Below are 16,472 nucleotides of genomic sequence, written 5' to 3'. Positions count from 1 at the left end.
TGTACGAGTCCAAGTCTAAGGCGGGAATTCTACTGAGCTGGCTATTCTGTTCTTTCTAATCTCTGTGGGAGATTAGTTTTCTCCCACCCGCTTTACCTCTCGCACACAGAGTGCAGGAGACACGCCGCTTGACACAATGTCTTTAGTGTAGCCTTGAGCTTATTGTTGGTGGCACCCTCATGACAGATGTGGCAAAGGTCAAAGTTAGTAACATCTTTTGTCTGAGAAGGCTGACTGGAGTGAAAAGGAGGAGAAAGGGAGGAGTTTTACTGTAAGATGGACCTTCATTGGTCTGAAAGTAACTGATTTGATGTTGTATGGATGTGGTAATTGCAACATTTGCTAATGATTAGCGTATTCCTTTTAAAATAAAAGGGATGTCACTCTTAGGCAATTAGAAGTGATTTTAAACTTAGCTTGAAAAAAATAGGAACAGTGGGGGGAACAAAAGGGTTGTAAACTAGATTTTACCAGTTTAAGTTTTAGTTTTACTCTTAGTTACAGATGTAAAAAGATGTTGCGTAACTTTATGTATTGTCTTCATGCCTCGGCATACCGTATGAGGGAGCCGATTGCGGACATGTGCCAGAGCTTTTTATTTCTCTATAAAAGCGATATCTCGGGATAGTGTCCTAATTGCATAATTGATTTTATTAAATGAGGCTTGCCCCTGTAATCAAAGTAGACGGGTTGAATTATGTTGAACCAGTGTTGATATGACCTTCAGCCTTCTGTATAATGTACATTTTTACATGGGCATGTAAAAGAGAGTGTATGGCTGTCTGAGGTGGAGTCTGTTTGTAGTATGTGTGTGTGTGTGTGTGTACTCATGTAGTTATTCTACACTACATGAGTATACTTCATGTAGTGTAGAATAACTATACTACATGTAGTAATATTCTCAGGCATATTTAGTATACTTCATCTCGGTGGGCTTTATTGGGGCCAAAGCCCAGTCACTATTTGTAGGGCTAGGGGTTAGGTTTAGAGGTATGGAGTGAATAAAGTTTGGTTAAGGTTAGGCATATACTGATAATGGTTTGGTCAGGGTAAATGCTTTGATTAGGCATAAATGCAGTTACTAAAATGATTGGAAGTCAATACAAAGTCCTAATATTGGTAAAAATATGAACTTGTGTGTGTGTGTTTGCAGTAGATATGTGTGCTAATTTGTCACCTGGAAGTGACAAGAAGCTGTTAGGTTGGCGAAGGACATAAATCTTATAGCATTTACTACTGAAGAACAGCAAGGGGCGGGAAACCTCGGCTCCTGGAAATGGCAGCAATCCCTAGGAGGTGGCCACGAGGCATTCCCCCACATCTATCCGCTAAACATGGAGGTAGGTTGACAGCAAAGCATGGGGGCAATAGGCCTAAGGCCAAAGAGGCACAAGGAGAGAACCTCCCCCAATCCTCAGTATTATATCCCCCCTGTGCAGGTTGAGGTGGAGTTGTTTCACTCTGGCCACCAGGTGCCTGCTCAGGCCCCTGAAAGCAGCACCTATCTTACCAAACCTTTTCAAAGAAAAGTTTGGTAAGATAGATGTAGTGCTTCAGTAGTCTTGTTGCCTTGTCAGAGTAGATTACTAAGATCATTAGGGCACAACGCTTGATTACAGAAACTCTTAGGAGGCTGTTTTACTCTCTTAAAATGTTTGTGTAGCAACCAGGGTGTCCGAGTACAAACAAAAGATGGTGGCAAAGTGATAGGCACAATGAAAATGACTTCTACGGAATGTGAGAATGCTACAACTAACAGCTGGCCTCTAATGGTACCAAAGGTGGCGTCTGCTTCTTGGTTTCTCCTGTAACTTAAAGTTTTATTTCTGTAGTCTTTATATCCATCTGTCCATCCAAGCTGACACCTTCTAGATTATTCGGAGGGGACCAAAGCGATCCCCGATAGAAGGGATTATTTCTGGGTTCTCCTCTGGGTGGGATGTCCTCTGGAGATGGAAGCAGAAAGAGCTCACGGAGTATTAATTACTGACAGCCGACTCTTTTGGACTTAATAACGCAGTTGCTTTGCCGCAAGTACTTCCTGGTGTCTTTCTGCATGAAGTTTGTAGGACAAAGCCCTAACTCATTCATTTATCATTCATTTATCATTCATTATGAGACTAAGTCTGTCTGTCAGTCAAGAATGTAACACCCAACCTCCTTCACTTAAAAGAGAGACCTCCTCCAACCAAGAAGGTGTAATCCACCTTTATCTGATTGAGAATTATGGCCTCAGACACTCACAGGCTCAGCTGCATACTCACTAGCAGAACCGCAGCTTAAAGTAGCAAAAGTGAGATTTTCACTTTCTTGGTGTTTTCATCTCTCACCCGGAAGTTGTTTCAATACATTTGTTGATCTTTGGAACAGCTGTTGGTTGCGTCGCCTGAAAGCGAAGCGGTATCATTTTTCTGCTGAACGGTACTAAGTGCCAAAGGTCTGTCAAACAAACTCAAAGGGAGAGTTCAGGTTTTAATTAATAATAAAGATGCTGTTACGGGTGGCTAACTTTCAAATGAATCATCTCTGAACAGTGCACAGAGCTTCCTTTGAGGTTAATTGAGACCTTGACAGCACTTTAGTCTGTGCTGTGTCTCATCTTTGTTCTGGTTAGACAGTCTGCTCACGGGCTTTCTTCAGAAACAGATTTGATCTAAGTGAAAAATGTATACCCCAAGTGTGTGTGTGTGCGCGCGCGTGTGTTATCACAGGAGGGCTGCCGTGGGAGAAGGAGGATGAGTGAGCTATGGGCACCAGAGGAAAGAGGGGAAACAGATGTACGGTGACGGGCCTGCATTCATGGAATCTGAAGTGGTCTCTGAGACGAAGACGAATAAGACATTATTTAAAATAGTTTGCGCGTGTTGGACGGGAAAAAAAATACTTGTGGGATTTTTCTGTGTACTGCTGTGCAAAGGGGGATTGCAGATTACCTCTAGTGCAAAGAAGATAAATGAAATAACTTCACAGAGATAGGACAGTGTATCTTACAGTGGTGTGAAGCAGGGTTTGATTGATGGCATATTTCTCATTTTCTGCATTTTCCAGAACCATGAACGTTTGACATCATCAAACAAATATTAATATCTTACCATTCTAACCTGAATAAATGCAAAAAGCTATTTTCAAATGATTGTTTGTTCCTGTTAAGGGGAAAACAACTGCTTGTGTATGAAAAAAAGGAGTTGCCTTCAAGTTTGGCTTTGTAATTACTATCAATGAGAATTGCTGTGCAGGAATTGATTGCTTTTCTTTTTTCTTTACTATTTTTTTGAAATACTTTCCACCACATAATGCAATAACATTACCTCCTTATTTAGAAGTGATTATGTGATTAATCATCACAACTTAAACTGAAACTTTGGTGAATAAATGCTGAGCCTTTGTTCATTTAGTCACCTTCTCAGACTCGTAGTCAGAACCCTCTGTATTATCCTACATGTTGTTCAAGGCAAAACAATTCAAAACAACTTCAAGGATTTAATTACACTTTGTGTTTCTTATTACGTCACATGGTTTTCATTATGTTTTGTTATATTTTAAAGCCCGATTTTATTACATTGTTACGTATTGCGGCATTATTACCAGGGTTCTAGTAGTTTTGAGTTTTTCATTACAGCTTTTATTTCATTGTGACTTTTTGTCTAATTCAGATGCTGTTAATTAGTTTTTATAGTGTGTTTGCTATTTTGTTTTAGCTATTACTAGTTAAATATTGGTTAGTTTTAGTGTAGTTTATATTACTTATAGTTGTAGTTTTAGTTTTTTCACACTTTGGTTCATTTTTAGGTGCAGAATTCAAAAAGATCAAGGCATTGTATTGTGTTTATGTATACACTGATTGGGTATTAATATGCCATTTTCAAAAAGTCTATTCAATTGTTGATCAACCAACTGACTCTGGTGTTTTCTCCCAACTTTTGCTGTCGCCATTTTGCAGACTAGCGCAAGAAAAAAAATCATTTCTCAACAGTTCGAAAGGCGAATAAATGGATTCATAAACATGAAAGTGAAGGTTGTTGCATCTGTGACTTCATGTCTATAAACCCAAAATATAGTTTCAGGTAGTTGGGAATTAATGGGGAAAAATTTTTATTTCAGTGAACGAAAATGTTCTCATTGCATGGTTAGTTTTAGTTAACTATATGAATTATGACATAACAGCATTACGGCAACCCTGCTTGGACATAAAGGTGTAGAAGATGGACAGCTGGATCTGAAACAACTGTGCAACAAAAAAAAAAGAAAAGAAAGCAAAAAACTAAACAGGAAGTCAAACCCCTTTCCACAGCGCTGCTAAACGCAGTCTGTGCTTTCAACGTCTGACTCCAAAGTCGGACGGCTTCACATGTTTGTGTGAGGCTAGTTTATCTAGTTTATAGAAGAGCTGCAGCGGCGTCGTCACTGGACTGACTGTTGCTTGCTATGAACAGTCCCACCGCCTCCGTCACTCACCGGTCCTCTCCGGCTTTATCTCCTCCTCTCAGCCTTCTGTTCATTAAAAAGACATAAACAAAAGAAAGTTTCTTGTTTGCTTCTCTCCCCCCCCCCCCCTCACCCTCCACCCCCACTGCATGGGGCTCACTCTCGCTGAGCTCATGGAAGCAATCACAAGCTGTTTGTTGCTTACCGTTAACAGCCTCCTCTGGGTGGGGGCGTGTGTGTGTGTGCGTGTGTGTGTGTGTGTGTATGGCGGTGGTGGGAGCTGAAGGGGGGCCAACTTAGTACATAATTGAAAATGCTTGCCGTGGTCCATTTCCTACGCTTTTGTTCTTCCTACATCAGCAACGGAGGCGCCGCCAAGATGCTGCTCTTAGGGGATTTGCTTTTTGTGTCATTTTTTTCCCCCTCCCCATGTCATTTCCTCTCTCCTTTGATGCCCCTTTTTTTCTTTTTTTTATGACAATTCACACTTCAGTTCAGATTGCTGTAAATTTTGATTCGTGCCAAAGTGCTCTTTTTTTTTAAGTAGCTTTTTCTGTCTGGATGCCATTTGTCCCTCACTTCCTGCCTTCATCCCAGAGATGTTTAGTTTTTTTGTGAGCGTATCCACCCATATTATGCGCTCGTATTTGAGCTGTGTCAGACTTAAATGTTTCCAAAGTACAGCAGTTAGCGTGTCACTTAACACTTACGCCTTCTGAGAGGCACTTATATTCTAGACGAAATTGCGCAGCGTTTTCTATCTCTGCTTTAAACCTCCATGTATGAAAAGGTTACGCCATATTCTCACTCCGAGGTTTACAGGATGGCTGTTTTTCCTTCCCTGCCCCACTTGCCCTTTGACCTGTGATTGCTTGAGTGGTAAACATATTCGCTCATGAGATTTGGCTTGCAGTGTGAAGACCTTAAATTGGCCCAGCCTGTTTCCCCAAGGCAATGCACCCAGGACTCTTAAAGTCATTTTGTTGTAATAGAGCCTGAGAATAAACTAGATTTGGCGGTGCACCAATCCGAGTCTTCCTGGGTGTTTTATTTTTTTGGGGGGGTCGTCCCGTTTCCCTCCTATTTCAGCCCCAAACTTTATTACCTGAGGCTGGATCATCCATGTGTCCTCCTCCAGGGAGTCCAAAAATGTGGAACTTCACAGAGACACAGCAACTCCAATGCATCTTTAAGTTATTGCTCATGCAATTGTTGACTGCAGAGGGAGTTGAGGCTTTTTGCTGGCGCTGGCAGCATCCGTCCTTTCCCCAAAGAGCTTTTTTGTTCTATATTTTGTTTTCAGTGCCCAGAGATGATTCTAAATTACACTTCCTAGCCAGCTTTACCTGGCAGAATTTTGTCTGTTTTGGCTTTATTTTCAAACTATGATAAAAGTTGGTTCATAGAAGTTTGAACATCATAATATACCATAGCAAAAACCTTTTTGAGCTTTGTTCAAAGTGTTTTACAGAAAGATGTAGAGGTTGAAACCACAGGCATAAAATAAACAAGAAAGATAAGGAAGAAAATCCCTGCCAATTTAAATTAGAAAAGAAAATGTTGGTAAAATACTTTCAACTGTCATATTCACAGCTAAAAAGACGACAGTGCCATTCTCTCTGTCAGAGTTAAGTTGTTTTTTGATATTGAAGTTACTTGATGTTGCTAAGCTGGCATTATTAACCTCCAATCTAAGGAAATATAAAAAGGATTCCAAACATTTCTCAGCATGTTGAGTTGTACGTAATAGACCAATAACATATATTATAATAAAAACATGCTCAAAATCAATACATAACACATCTGATAGAATATTCACTGAACTCCCATCCAGAACTGCACAGCATTCTAGGGGATGTAGGCGGAGAAAACGATTTGAGCCGCTCAACTGCTCATTGCGGCATCAACTCACTCACTATTTGGTTACCTAGCAACAACTTGTTGAGTAGCTTGTGCAGCAGCAGTTTCAGGTTTTCATCATAGCTGCTTAAAAATAAATAGAAAACAGCGGTGCGAAGTGAAAGCTGTAGATAAAAGAGGAAAGGTCGCGCCACCAGTTTGGCCAAGTTTCAGATATTTAAAACCTATCCATAATTATATATATATTGTCTGATTTTAAACGCTTATATCATAATACATTTTTCCGCCATATCGTCCAGCCCCCAGGTTGAGTATCTAACAGCTGAAAGAATAACGACAACAGCAAATAAATGGAAGCAATCAAAGAAAGTGTTGTAGAATTAGACGAGTGGCGCTTTCTCCTCGCGCCAGTTGAGCTCACCGTTTCTACTTTTGTCGAGCGAGATTGAGTTTTCACCGTTGCGAACGCTCTCGAAGGCCCCGCTGTCTGCGCGGCGATAGCTGCAGGTGTGTGTTCTGTTTTTGACAGATGCATACACAAAGTTCTCCCTGGCTGCTGTTAGTCTGATGCCTGACATGTGCCCACTGTGCAAGCTGCCTGTTTTGACTGTTAGTGTGTGAATGAAGCCTAATGCAGTGGAAGGGGGCCATGTGCCGTATACAGGCTGGCAGGCTTCAGCAGAGATGTCAGCACCTGTTTTTATCCGCCGTGATGGACTAGCACAAAGTTGTGGATTATTGTAAAATTGAAGAAAAATGATACATGGTTTCCTTTCCGTTTCTTCCAAAGGATAATCAACGTGGTGAGCATGTGTTTGTACTTTCAGCATCCCTTCTGAAGAGAATACCCAACGCCGCATGACGGTGTGTTCATGGGGTCGTGACGCGTTAGTAATTCTCCCCACATGCAGTTTTACATGCAGGTCAAAAGATCATTTTTGCCGTTTTCTCTTGGTGACTTACAGAAAACTGTATATTTCTATCAACAGTGCCTTACTAGTTGCTGCTCTTCTACAGGGGCCAATTCTGTGGAGTGCATGACTAATAGTTGGGTTAAAAATGCTCTTCTTGCCTGGCCTGTCAGTTTTTGGCGCAGGGCCATTTGCAGCTTTGCAGTTGTGCCATATTCCTTCAGTTTTCAAATGTTGGAACAAGCGGCGCCCCACTTCACTTCAACACATCTTTTCTCCTCCTGACCACTGCTATGTGTTCCCAGTCTCTATGTTTCGGTTTTCTGTATTTATGAGATTAAATTGCTCACACTCATGGGTTTATTTATTAATTAGTCAACTACTGAAATGCTGTTGGTGGCTTTGGATTTGATTTAAGCGCACGAGAATGTAAATGGAAAGGGTACATAAAATGTTTATTTATGCACATGTGAAATTCTGAAAAGTGCACACCGCACTATATACAATGCCTGGCCAGGAGAAAGTTCTGCTGTCTCTGGCTTTGATTACAGCACACACACCATACGTTTCTGCAACGTTACAAGATTGGTTTCTGTCTGTCGTTTTGTACATTTTCCACCAATATCTAGTATTGATGATGAACAGAGAATCTGACCACAGCACAAAGCCTTCTCCAGACATTCAGGAGAGTCTCAGTGGGGCAAAGGTCCAGACTCTTTGGAGGTCAGTCAAAGTGTGAAAATGATGTCTCATGTTCACTGATGAATCCTGGCGTTGTCATCTTGGAATGTGAACGTCTCATTAGGGAAGAAACAATCCACTGATGGAATAATCTGAACATTCGGGATGTTTAAGTTGTCGTTGAACCTCAATGTTGCTGGACATAGAGGTCAGTACTTGTCTACTGCCAAGTCCAGTAGACGCTAGGCATGATGGGTACATCAGTTCAACTGTCTCTCTTCTAACTATGATGTGCCCATCACTGTGGAAAAAGGTCAATCTGAACTCAATAGATCACTTTGCTCAACAGTCCAATCTTCTTCTCTTGTTGGCTTCACTGATTAGTGGTTTTCTTATGGCTACACAGCTGTTCAATCACAGTCCCTTGAATTCCCTTCGCATTATGGGTTAAGAAATCCTCTTTCTTCCACTAATAAAGCCTTGAAGTTCTACTGGTGTTCTTTTTTCTGCTATGATTTCACTAAACATTAAAGTTTTTCCCCGATCACAATCAGTCAGGACTTTCTCCCGGTCACATTTCCTCCTCATTGAAGACGATGGTGGCGCACTTTTTCTTAACGTGTCTGGGTGTTCTTAACCAGATTTCAGTAGTTCCTCCAATCTCCTAAGTTCTCTTCTTAGACTTTCCACCATCTTTTCCATGACTGTGGCATGCATCTTCTGACATGGTTGTTAAGAAATGAGAAGGTACTCCTTGCATCAGTTGGGGTTAAATTACTTGGTGCCATCTTTCAAGCTTGTGCGGGTGGCAACTTCTTTTTTGGGGCTAGGTAGTTTATGTTTAAATGGTCCGTCACAAAACATTAAATAATTTTATGGAGTGTGAATACTTTCACACGAAGAGGTTTGTTCATCTTCTCCCCTTTTGATTTATGAGTTTTTCCTCTCTTTCTGTGTGTGTGTTCTCTCTGAAGGCAAGGAAGAGTCCGTCGCCACCTTCAAGGGCAACGAGTTCTTCTGCTACGACCTGTCCCTGACCCCCATCCAGAGCAGCACTGACGAAATAACGCTCTCCTTCCGAACGCTGCAACGCAACGGCCTCATGCTGCACACCGGGAAGTCGGCAGACTACGTGAACTTGTCCCTGAAGAGCGGCGCCGTCTGGCTGGTCATCAACCTGGGCTCCGGGGCCTTCGAGGCCCTGGTCGAGCCAGTCAACGGCAAGTTCAACGACAACGCCTGGCATGACGTGCGCGTCACACGCAACCTGCGCCAGGTAAGAGGCTCACGGTGGTGCTGTCAAGGTGGTTCCTCTGTCTGCCACTTCCTCCTCGTTTCTGTAGGGTTGTGTTTGGAGAAAACCAGAAGATCCCGCTTTACTCTGCTCATGTCCCATATGTTTGTTTTCCCTCAATGTAATCTCTGAAGTTTCTCTTTTTTTCTAGGTGAAAGTTGAACTTTTTTCCCTTCGCCTTTGACGCAATGACCAAAGATCCACCTCACCATCATTCAAAAGGGAAATAGTTACATCACTTGAGCTGCAGCTGAATCGATACTCGCAATAAGCAATAAATCAATTCATTGCGTGATGAATTAAAACAAGCTCAATAATATTCTTTCTGATTTATCGTTTTTCACTTTCTGACAAAAACTGGCTGGCAAAACTGTTTTGATCTTAACTAGCCCATTTCTTTGAGGATAATTTTTTTTACAGACACTTCAAAATTGATTTTATTTGTTGTTTCGTTTACTTATTTGGGTTATTTAAAATGTCTTCCAGTTCCAGTGTTAAATGTTCATCAGAAATGAAAGTTTATTGATCTTTGAGAATGTATTGCTGAATTATTATTATGCTGTTGCCATTGCATTGAGGTAATCGCTCTCAAAACAACAATATTATCGTTTATCACAATAACTTTGAGTCCAGTAAATTTTGTTACGGCGACAGGCCTAATTGATACAAAACCAAAGATGAATTTATTCATTTTAGGATTGTAAAAAGAAACGGTAAACATAAGTGTTCTGCCCTTTTTTTATGCACATATGCTCAGACATGCACGCTTGAAGTCCAGCCTAGTTCATCGGCGAAGCCAATGTTTCACCTCAAACTTCGTCACACCCCAGTGTCTTTACCCGGGCTGGCGAAATGTTCTGTAATCTGTGTGAAACGTCGTGTATTTATCCGTGGCGGCTCGTTTGCAAATGCACAACAAAACCTAAAGTGCTTTCTCCGAGTGCCGGCCGGACCCTGTCCATACGCAGCCAGTCATCAATTGGCAGCTGCAGATACCAGCGGCGAGGTACGATCAATTTCACTTCCACGTGCCATGCTTACTTCTGCACATTTTTCCTCTTAAGTGTAATTGGAATGAATGGCTTGTCGGTACTAATAATTGGGAATTCTGAGCAGCGTGGAATGCAAAACAAAACAAAAAAGCTCTAATGTGAATGCATTCCCACAAAGCAGGTGGATCAGCTCGTTTTGGGTCTCTGGGGGGTGAAGAAACATAATCAGGAAGTTACTTTCAGCAACTCGAGAAATCCTCCAACACTGCCAAGGTGATAAAAAAAGAAAGAAACCAAGAGCATCTGTTAAATTAAAAGGCTAATTCTTTTATGTTTCTTTCTCGTTTTCAAACTCTTGCACAACAATATAGACAGGAAATACAGTACAGACCAAAAGTTTGGACACACCTTCTAATTCAATGGGTTTTCTTTATTTTCATGACTATTTATAAGGCAATAAATCCCACTTATTAACCTGACAGGGCAGGTTGACCTATGAAGTGAAAACCATTTCAGGTGACGACCTCTTGAAGCTCATCAAGAAAATGCAGAGTGTGTGCAAAGCAGTAATCACAGCAAAAGGTTGTTACTTTGAAGAAACTAGAATATAAGGGGTATTTTCAGTTGTTTTACACTTTTTTGTTTAGTGCATATTTCCACATGTGTTATTCATAGTTTTGATGAATCTACAATGTCAATAGTCATGAAAATAAAGGAAACTCATTGAATTAAAAGGTGTGTCCAAACTTTTGGTCTGTACTGCACATCTTCAGATACATCTTTTTGCCTTTCATGCCAGGAAATAAAGTGAATTATGGTATAACTGAGGAGCCCACACACTCACCCCATCTCTAAACCAGCATCCAAGAAGCACACACAACACACACACAGCTGGGGTCAAATGTGGAGCTGTGTGTGATCAGCAGAGTGAGACTGGCTTAATGAGTTTGGGAAGCCAACACGATTTTAAGGATTTACAGCATGAGACAATCCACCTACCACCAACCGCACCGTAATGATCATTAGGCAAATGGGACACACAAGTACATACACTTGAAACAACACACTCTTTATCCGGGTGCCTTTCTCACTGCCTGACGGTCGGGCTCTGGACCTTAAACTCGGTTGTGTTTTTGTTGGCGATGCTAATGAGGAAAAAACGTAACACAGCGGAGACTTTACCAAAGCCTTTACCTTTATTATACTTTTTTTTTTTTAAAGTTTTGACGCTAAAGACAGAGCTCGACTGCTTGAATCGCTGGAAAAAACCAAACAAACAATCCGACACAACTCACATCCCTCTGCAGACATCAGATCAGGATGCTTAGTCCATGGGTTGACTCAGAGTTAACCAGCCATATCATGTTGTTCAGGTGAACTCTGTTAAATCACACCGCAGCCAAAGTCTCCAGTGGATCGTTGTAATTGATTTAACAGGCAGTCCTGGAGTTTATAGAGCTCTGTAGATTTACACCGTCGGCACAGAGGGACACAGGAAGTTGGGTATCAATGGCGCCGACCGCCTCTGACCTCATGTTTACTGCAAGGCGGATCAATGAGAGCTTGCGAGTTATTAAACCTCACGAAAGCCTTCTGCACACCGGCGTTACGGAAGCAGCCTCGTTACAGGAGCAAAAAAAAAAAATGATGTCAGAAACAAAACAGCAAGACAGGTGATGATTAAAATGAAGAGCAGAAAAATGAAAACTCACAGGTTGTTTTAGGACTGAGTGAAAAACACAACTGGAACGAATAAAGCTAAATTACATCGTCACCGTTGTAAAATAATGGCGCAAGTCATTTTTTGCCGAAAGTGTTTTTGTTAAAAAATAAAGAAAGAAATAAAAATCACCACCTCTTTTTTTGGCAGAAGATGATTTAGACAAAAAAAAAAATCACTTAGGCCATTTTTTAATAGAAAAGATATTGACATGCGTCTTTAAATTTAAAATGACCGGAGATGGTTTAAACAGTCGACTCCTTTTTGTGCTTCAATATTCATGGACTTATCTGTGGAACGTGCCTTTACCATATTTGCGTAAAGTCCACCTCCTGTATTTGTGAAATTGTCCATAGACCACATCTAAAAATATACAGCTAGGCTAGCTAAAATGCTACTGGCTGGTGTCTAGGATTCAGCCAATCCAGGTGCACCCTTATCTCCTTTGGCACTGATTGGCTGTATCCTCAACACCTGAGAAATACTATCATGTGTAGTAGAACCAAGCTGGTTTCCACTGTGCAAATTAGTACAAATTACTATTGAAATAAGTAGTTATAAACTATTTTAGAGGGGATCTCTAGTATTTGTGGATTTCAGCTATTCACAAACAGCTGTGGAGATAATTCAGACATCTACATTTTATCCAGTTTCTGCATTTTTGTTTGGGCTTCTTTTTATATATATATATATATATATATATATATAACTCCACAGGCTGCTTTATGGTTTGTGTTCCCATATTGACTCCTTCTGAAGAGAAAGGCTCCAGGCAAATGAAACATTTCTGTGACATCATCCACTCCTTGCATCCCAGACTAGCACAACAGACTAACTTGTGCCGGCTGAATCCTGCCGCATGCCTTCTGAAGCTGCAGTTTGCAGGAAGAGTGTTGGATGTCGCCTGAGGTTTTAGTGGATTCTAGCGTCTTGCAACATCATCAATAGCTATCTTGGTATCAGCAACCTCTCCCCCCCAAAAATTAAACAAAACAAAACAAAAACGAAGCAGAGCCTCGGAGTGTCCCTCCTTTGTTTTCTGGTGTGTGTGTGTGCGTGTGTGTGTGTGTGTGTATTCACTCTGGTTCTCTATATAACCTATGCATTTGTCAGCTTTGTGCGGGATAAAATGAAGCAGACAGAATTAGGTGAGGTGGTAGGGACTCTCTGCCAGCACAGAAGAAAGAAAAAGGGGGGCTTGTGGGAGTTACTTTGGCTTACTTTGTAGCAGGATTACAAGCTCAGAGCTCCCCTTGGTGGACACTTGCAGCACTGCAAGTGTGTTTTTTCAGTGATTTCTCTCAGGGTTAGGCTTGTCCTTGTGGTATACTCTGACTGGCAGGCCAGCACACATCTCTTGACCTTTTTTATCAGCACAAGTCCCTGTCCGCGGCACATGCAGAGTCCCACCCATCCTGTACAATTCACAGGGCACATCAGTTAGCATAAACAGCAAGCCACGGCTTCCTTGTCTCCCCTCTTCTTCTTGCCTCTCTGACATGATTTGCCATCACGGGCGTCTTGGAGACAACGGTGCAGGGGCCGTGCTCTCCTGAGGGAATGTGGACGCTGTCTAAACACAGCTGCAGAAAGGAGAAAGCCAGAGGCACAGATGCTAATGTCCATGTCAGGTGTGAGTCTGAAACACAGCTGTATCACAGTCTTTTCACCAAACTATGTGAAATGATAGCATTGCTTTTGTTTAAAACAGAAAAGCAACAAAAGCGAACCCTTGTAGATTTACTAGGAAAGGCAGTACATTCAGTTCATAAGTCATTTTCAAGCTAACTAATTGTTTAGAGCAATGCTGCTTTGCTCTTTATAGAGAATAACAAGCTGGTGTTGTTATTCTCTACACCAGCTTGAAACGTTGGGAATTTCAAGCTGGTGTTAGCTGGTCTGTCGATCAAGCTAGCACTTTGGGTTGCTAGCTAGCAGTGTACCGCTCCCTAGCTTACCAGCTGTAGTTTTCAAACATTACTTTAATATGAGTGACAACTGAGGCTCCTTCGGTTTCCAACTTCCTTGTTTACTTACCATCAGAAATATTGTATTTTTAAACATCATATTTCTTTGTTTTGAGCACAAAAACAAAGACATTTGTAGCCATCTTTTAGCTAGCTGACTAGCAGTGCACAAGAAAACGTATGGAAGACATAGAGCTCAGCTACTTTATGCTTTTTACAGCTGGAGAGCACAAATTACTTTAAACCAAAGTAATTAAAGTGATAGAAATTTTTTGCAGTTTTGAAACGGTCAAAAAAACATCATTTCAGCAACTACGGTCCTCTGAACGGCATCTGTGCAGACCAAATTCTACGCGCCATAAGTGCGTCTCACCATAATAATTACAATAGGTGGAATAAGACACAGAAACAGAAAGAATTGTGTAACCTCCCGCCCCTCAGTCACGTGGCGACCTCCTACCCCCATTAAACCTCTGAAATTTTGTAATTAGTAACATTTTCAGTGTGTGGGGGGAGAAAATGGCAGACAAGCAAGAGCCGTCTTGGCAGAGGTTTGCAGACATAGATGTTTTAATTATTGCTGCCCATAATGACAATAATACTACCATGTTGTGTTATAGTTGTGTTTTTCACTTCTGAACATGCTGCGTAGTGTTGTGCACTTGCCGTGGGCGCCCTATACTGACACCTAGAGTCTAACAAAATATGGCGTACAGTGGGGATGAACAGCATTGAGTATAAATGCTGCAAACGTTGTCAGTCGTCACGTCTATTTTCTATGTGTAATTTTCATGTGTCAAGCATGAACCAAGCTCCTCTTTTCAACTTTTAGTGCAATGGCACAAATGGCTCAAATAGTAAATATTCGAAAAAGCAACTAGTTTCTTAATTAAATTAATAATAAATAACAAATAAGTACTGCAAGATTTTAAGTTCTGTCTCTACAAGCTTGTGATTTGCGCCGTAAGGTTGCTAGGTGACAGGACGTAGACGGAGGTAACGTTGGGAATTTCATAGCTGCTCACTTCCTGTCTTCATGTTCGATGAAGAGCCGGCCACATCATTCGAAGGATGCAACCCCTCAGTTTGGACACACCCATCCTAATTTATGTGTAACATTCAGATTCAATCTTTTGAATCTTTTCAAGTTGCCATATTTGCTACAAAAGTAAACATGACAACTTTTGCATGTGCAAAACATCTGGACAAGCTCGTTGGGGAACAAGGAGAATTCACACTTGAGTTATTAGGATCTAAAATTTGTTATTAGATCCTTTTTAAATTCCTTCAGGCTGTATTTTCTTAGGAAACCCAATTTCTTTCCACATTTTGATGTCCATATTCTGAATATTTATTCATTCTGCCATACGTATTTATGTCAAGAGCTTTGCCCTTTAATGTATGACATCATTTAGTTATCTTTTGCTGACAGTTAGTAGATAGCTTCCCTATATTAAAAAAAAAAAAAGTTACTGTCTACATTTATTACAGAAATTCGGCTGTTGATCTCAAATCTCTCTGGAATTTTCCTTTGCTCATCTTCGAGGCTGAAAATATGTTCTACAGGAGAAAAAAAAAAGATGTCTGATATCTTTTTGTTCATCTATGGCAGCAGCAGATGAACAAAATATTTTGATCAAAGGCATAAAAATTCATGACACATTTCCAACATCTGTACATTGCTGTTCTTTTCTGAAGTGGTTGAGATTCAACATTAAAGGACTTTGGCATTTTTTCTTTGTAATTTTGCAAATAAAATCTCACTGGATAAAAAGTAGTAATAACATAATGGATCTTTGTTTTTTTTGTGTGGTTTTTTTTGTGCTGCAGGTTTAAAAAAGCGAAGCAGGCGAGTGAAAGATGCTGTGTAATCATGTGCCTGCTTTGATTATTGCATTACGTTAGCATCATTAGCTTAATCACATTCTAAGATTTGTTGGGATTATTACAATGTGCGATATTGCTCTTTCATTTCCTTCTATTCAGTCTGCCAGAAAGATTAAAAAAAAACACTCTAAATGCTTCCCTCTCCTTCTCTTTCTTTTGCCAACTCTGTAACTTGATGATTACTGGCTTGATCCTAGCAGAGCGTTTTTTGTTGTCGGTGGGCTTTGGAGCCCCACAAGACACCGCTTTGCAGTCAGAGCTAACCCAAATCTTATGCCAGCATGAAGAATGAAATGTGCACTTCTGTGTTTTTTTATTTATTTATTTTTTTAACTTCTGTTTGGAGGAGGAGGAGGGAGCAGTGTGCACAACAGAGAGCGAGAAGTGAAGCGCAGCGCTGCTATGAGACTTAGAGTATCAGAGCAGTGGGAGGATCAGGGCAGAACAGGAAAAGAGACGGCGGTTTGATTTTGTGCTACACAGAACAGAGGCGAGCTTTCTCTGAAATCCCCAATGTGACTTTACAACCTGAAGACTCAACTACCATTGTGTCACAGATCTGGGTCAGTAGCTTATTCGCTAACTGCGGAGAGGGATGGATCCTTGATCTCGATGTCTTCCGCTTCCTTTCCGGATTACCATTAGCCCGTTTTTCTGTCTTTTGTTCTCTCACCAACTGACCGCTTTGTAGTCGGCCGTGTCCTTTCTAGTTTCCACTCGGACCTCGTTTTGTCC

The 16,472-nt window shown here is 41.1% G+C and overlaps 1 protein-coding gene across 7 annotated transcripts in view; it reads left to right on the top strand.

Moving 5' to 3' along the window:
* Positions 1-16,472, top strand: part of nrxn2b (neurexin 2b) — an 811,562-nt gene that overhangs the window by 310,612 nt on the left and 484,478 nt on the right. For all 7 annotated transcript variants that reach the window (XM_028038131.1, XM_028038134.1, XM_028038130.1 and 4 more), the window contains one exon: positions 8,852-9,153. In XM_028038131.1, coding sequence (XP_027893932.1) covers positions 8,852-9,153 — 302 coding nt within the window. The remainder of the gene's footprint in view (positions 1-8,851; positions 9,154-16,472) is intronic.

The sequence above is a fragment of the Xiphophorus couchianus genome, chromosome 14 (assembly GCF_001444195.1).
Source record: "Xiphophorus couchianus chromosome 14, X_couchianus-1.0, whole genome shotgun sequence".
In the NCBI taxonomy this organism is placed as follows: Eukaryota; Metazoa; Chordata; class Actinopteri; order Cyprinodontiformes; family Poeciliidae; genus Xiphophorus; species Xiphophorus couchianus.
The sequence above is the reverse complement of the archived record's forward strand: the minus strand, read 5'-3'. Positions and strand labels throughout refer to the sequence as shown.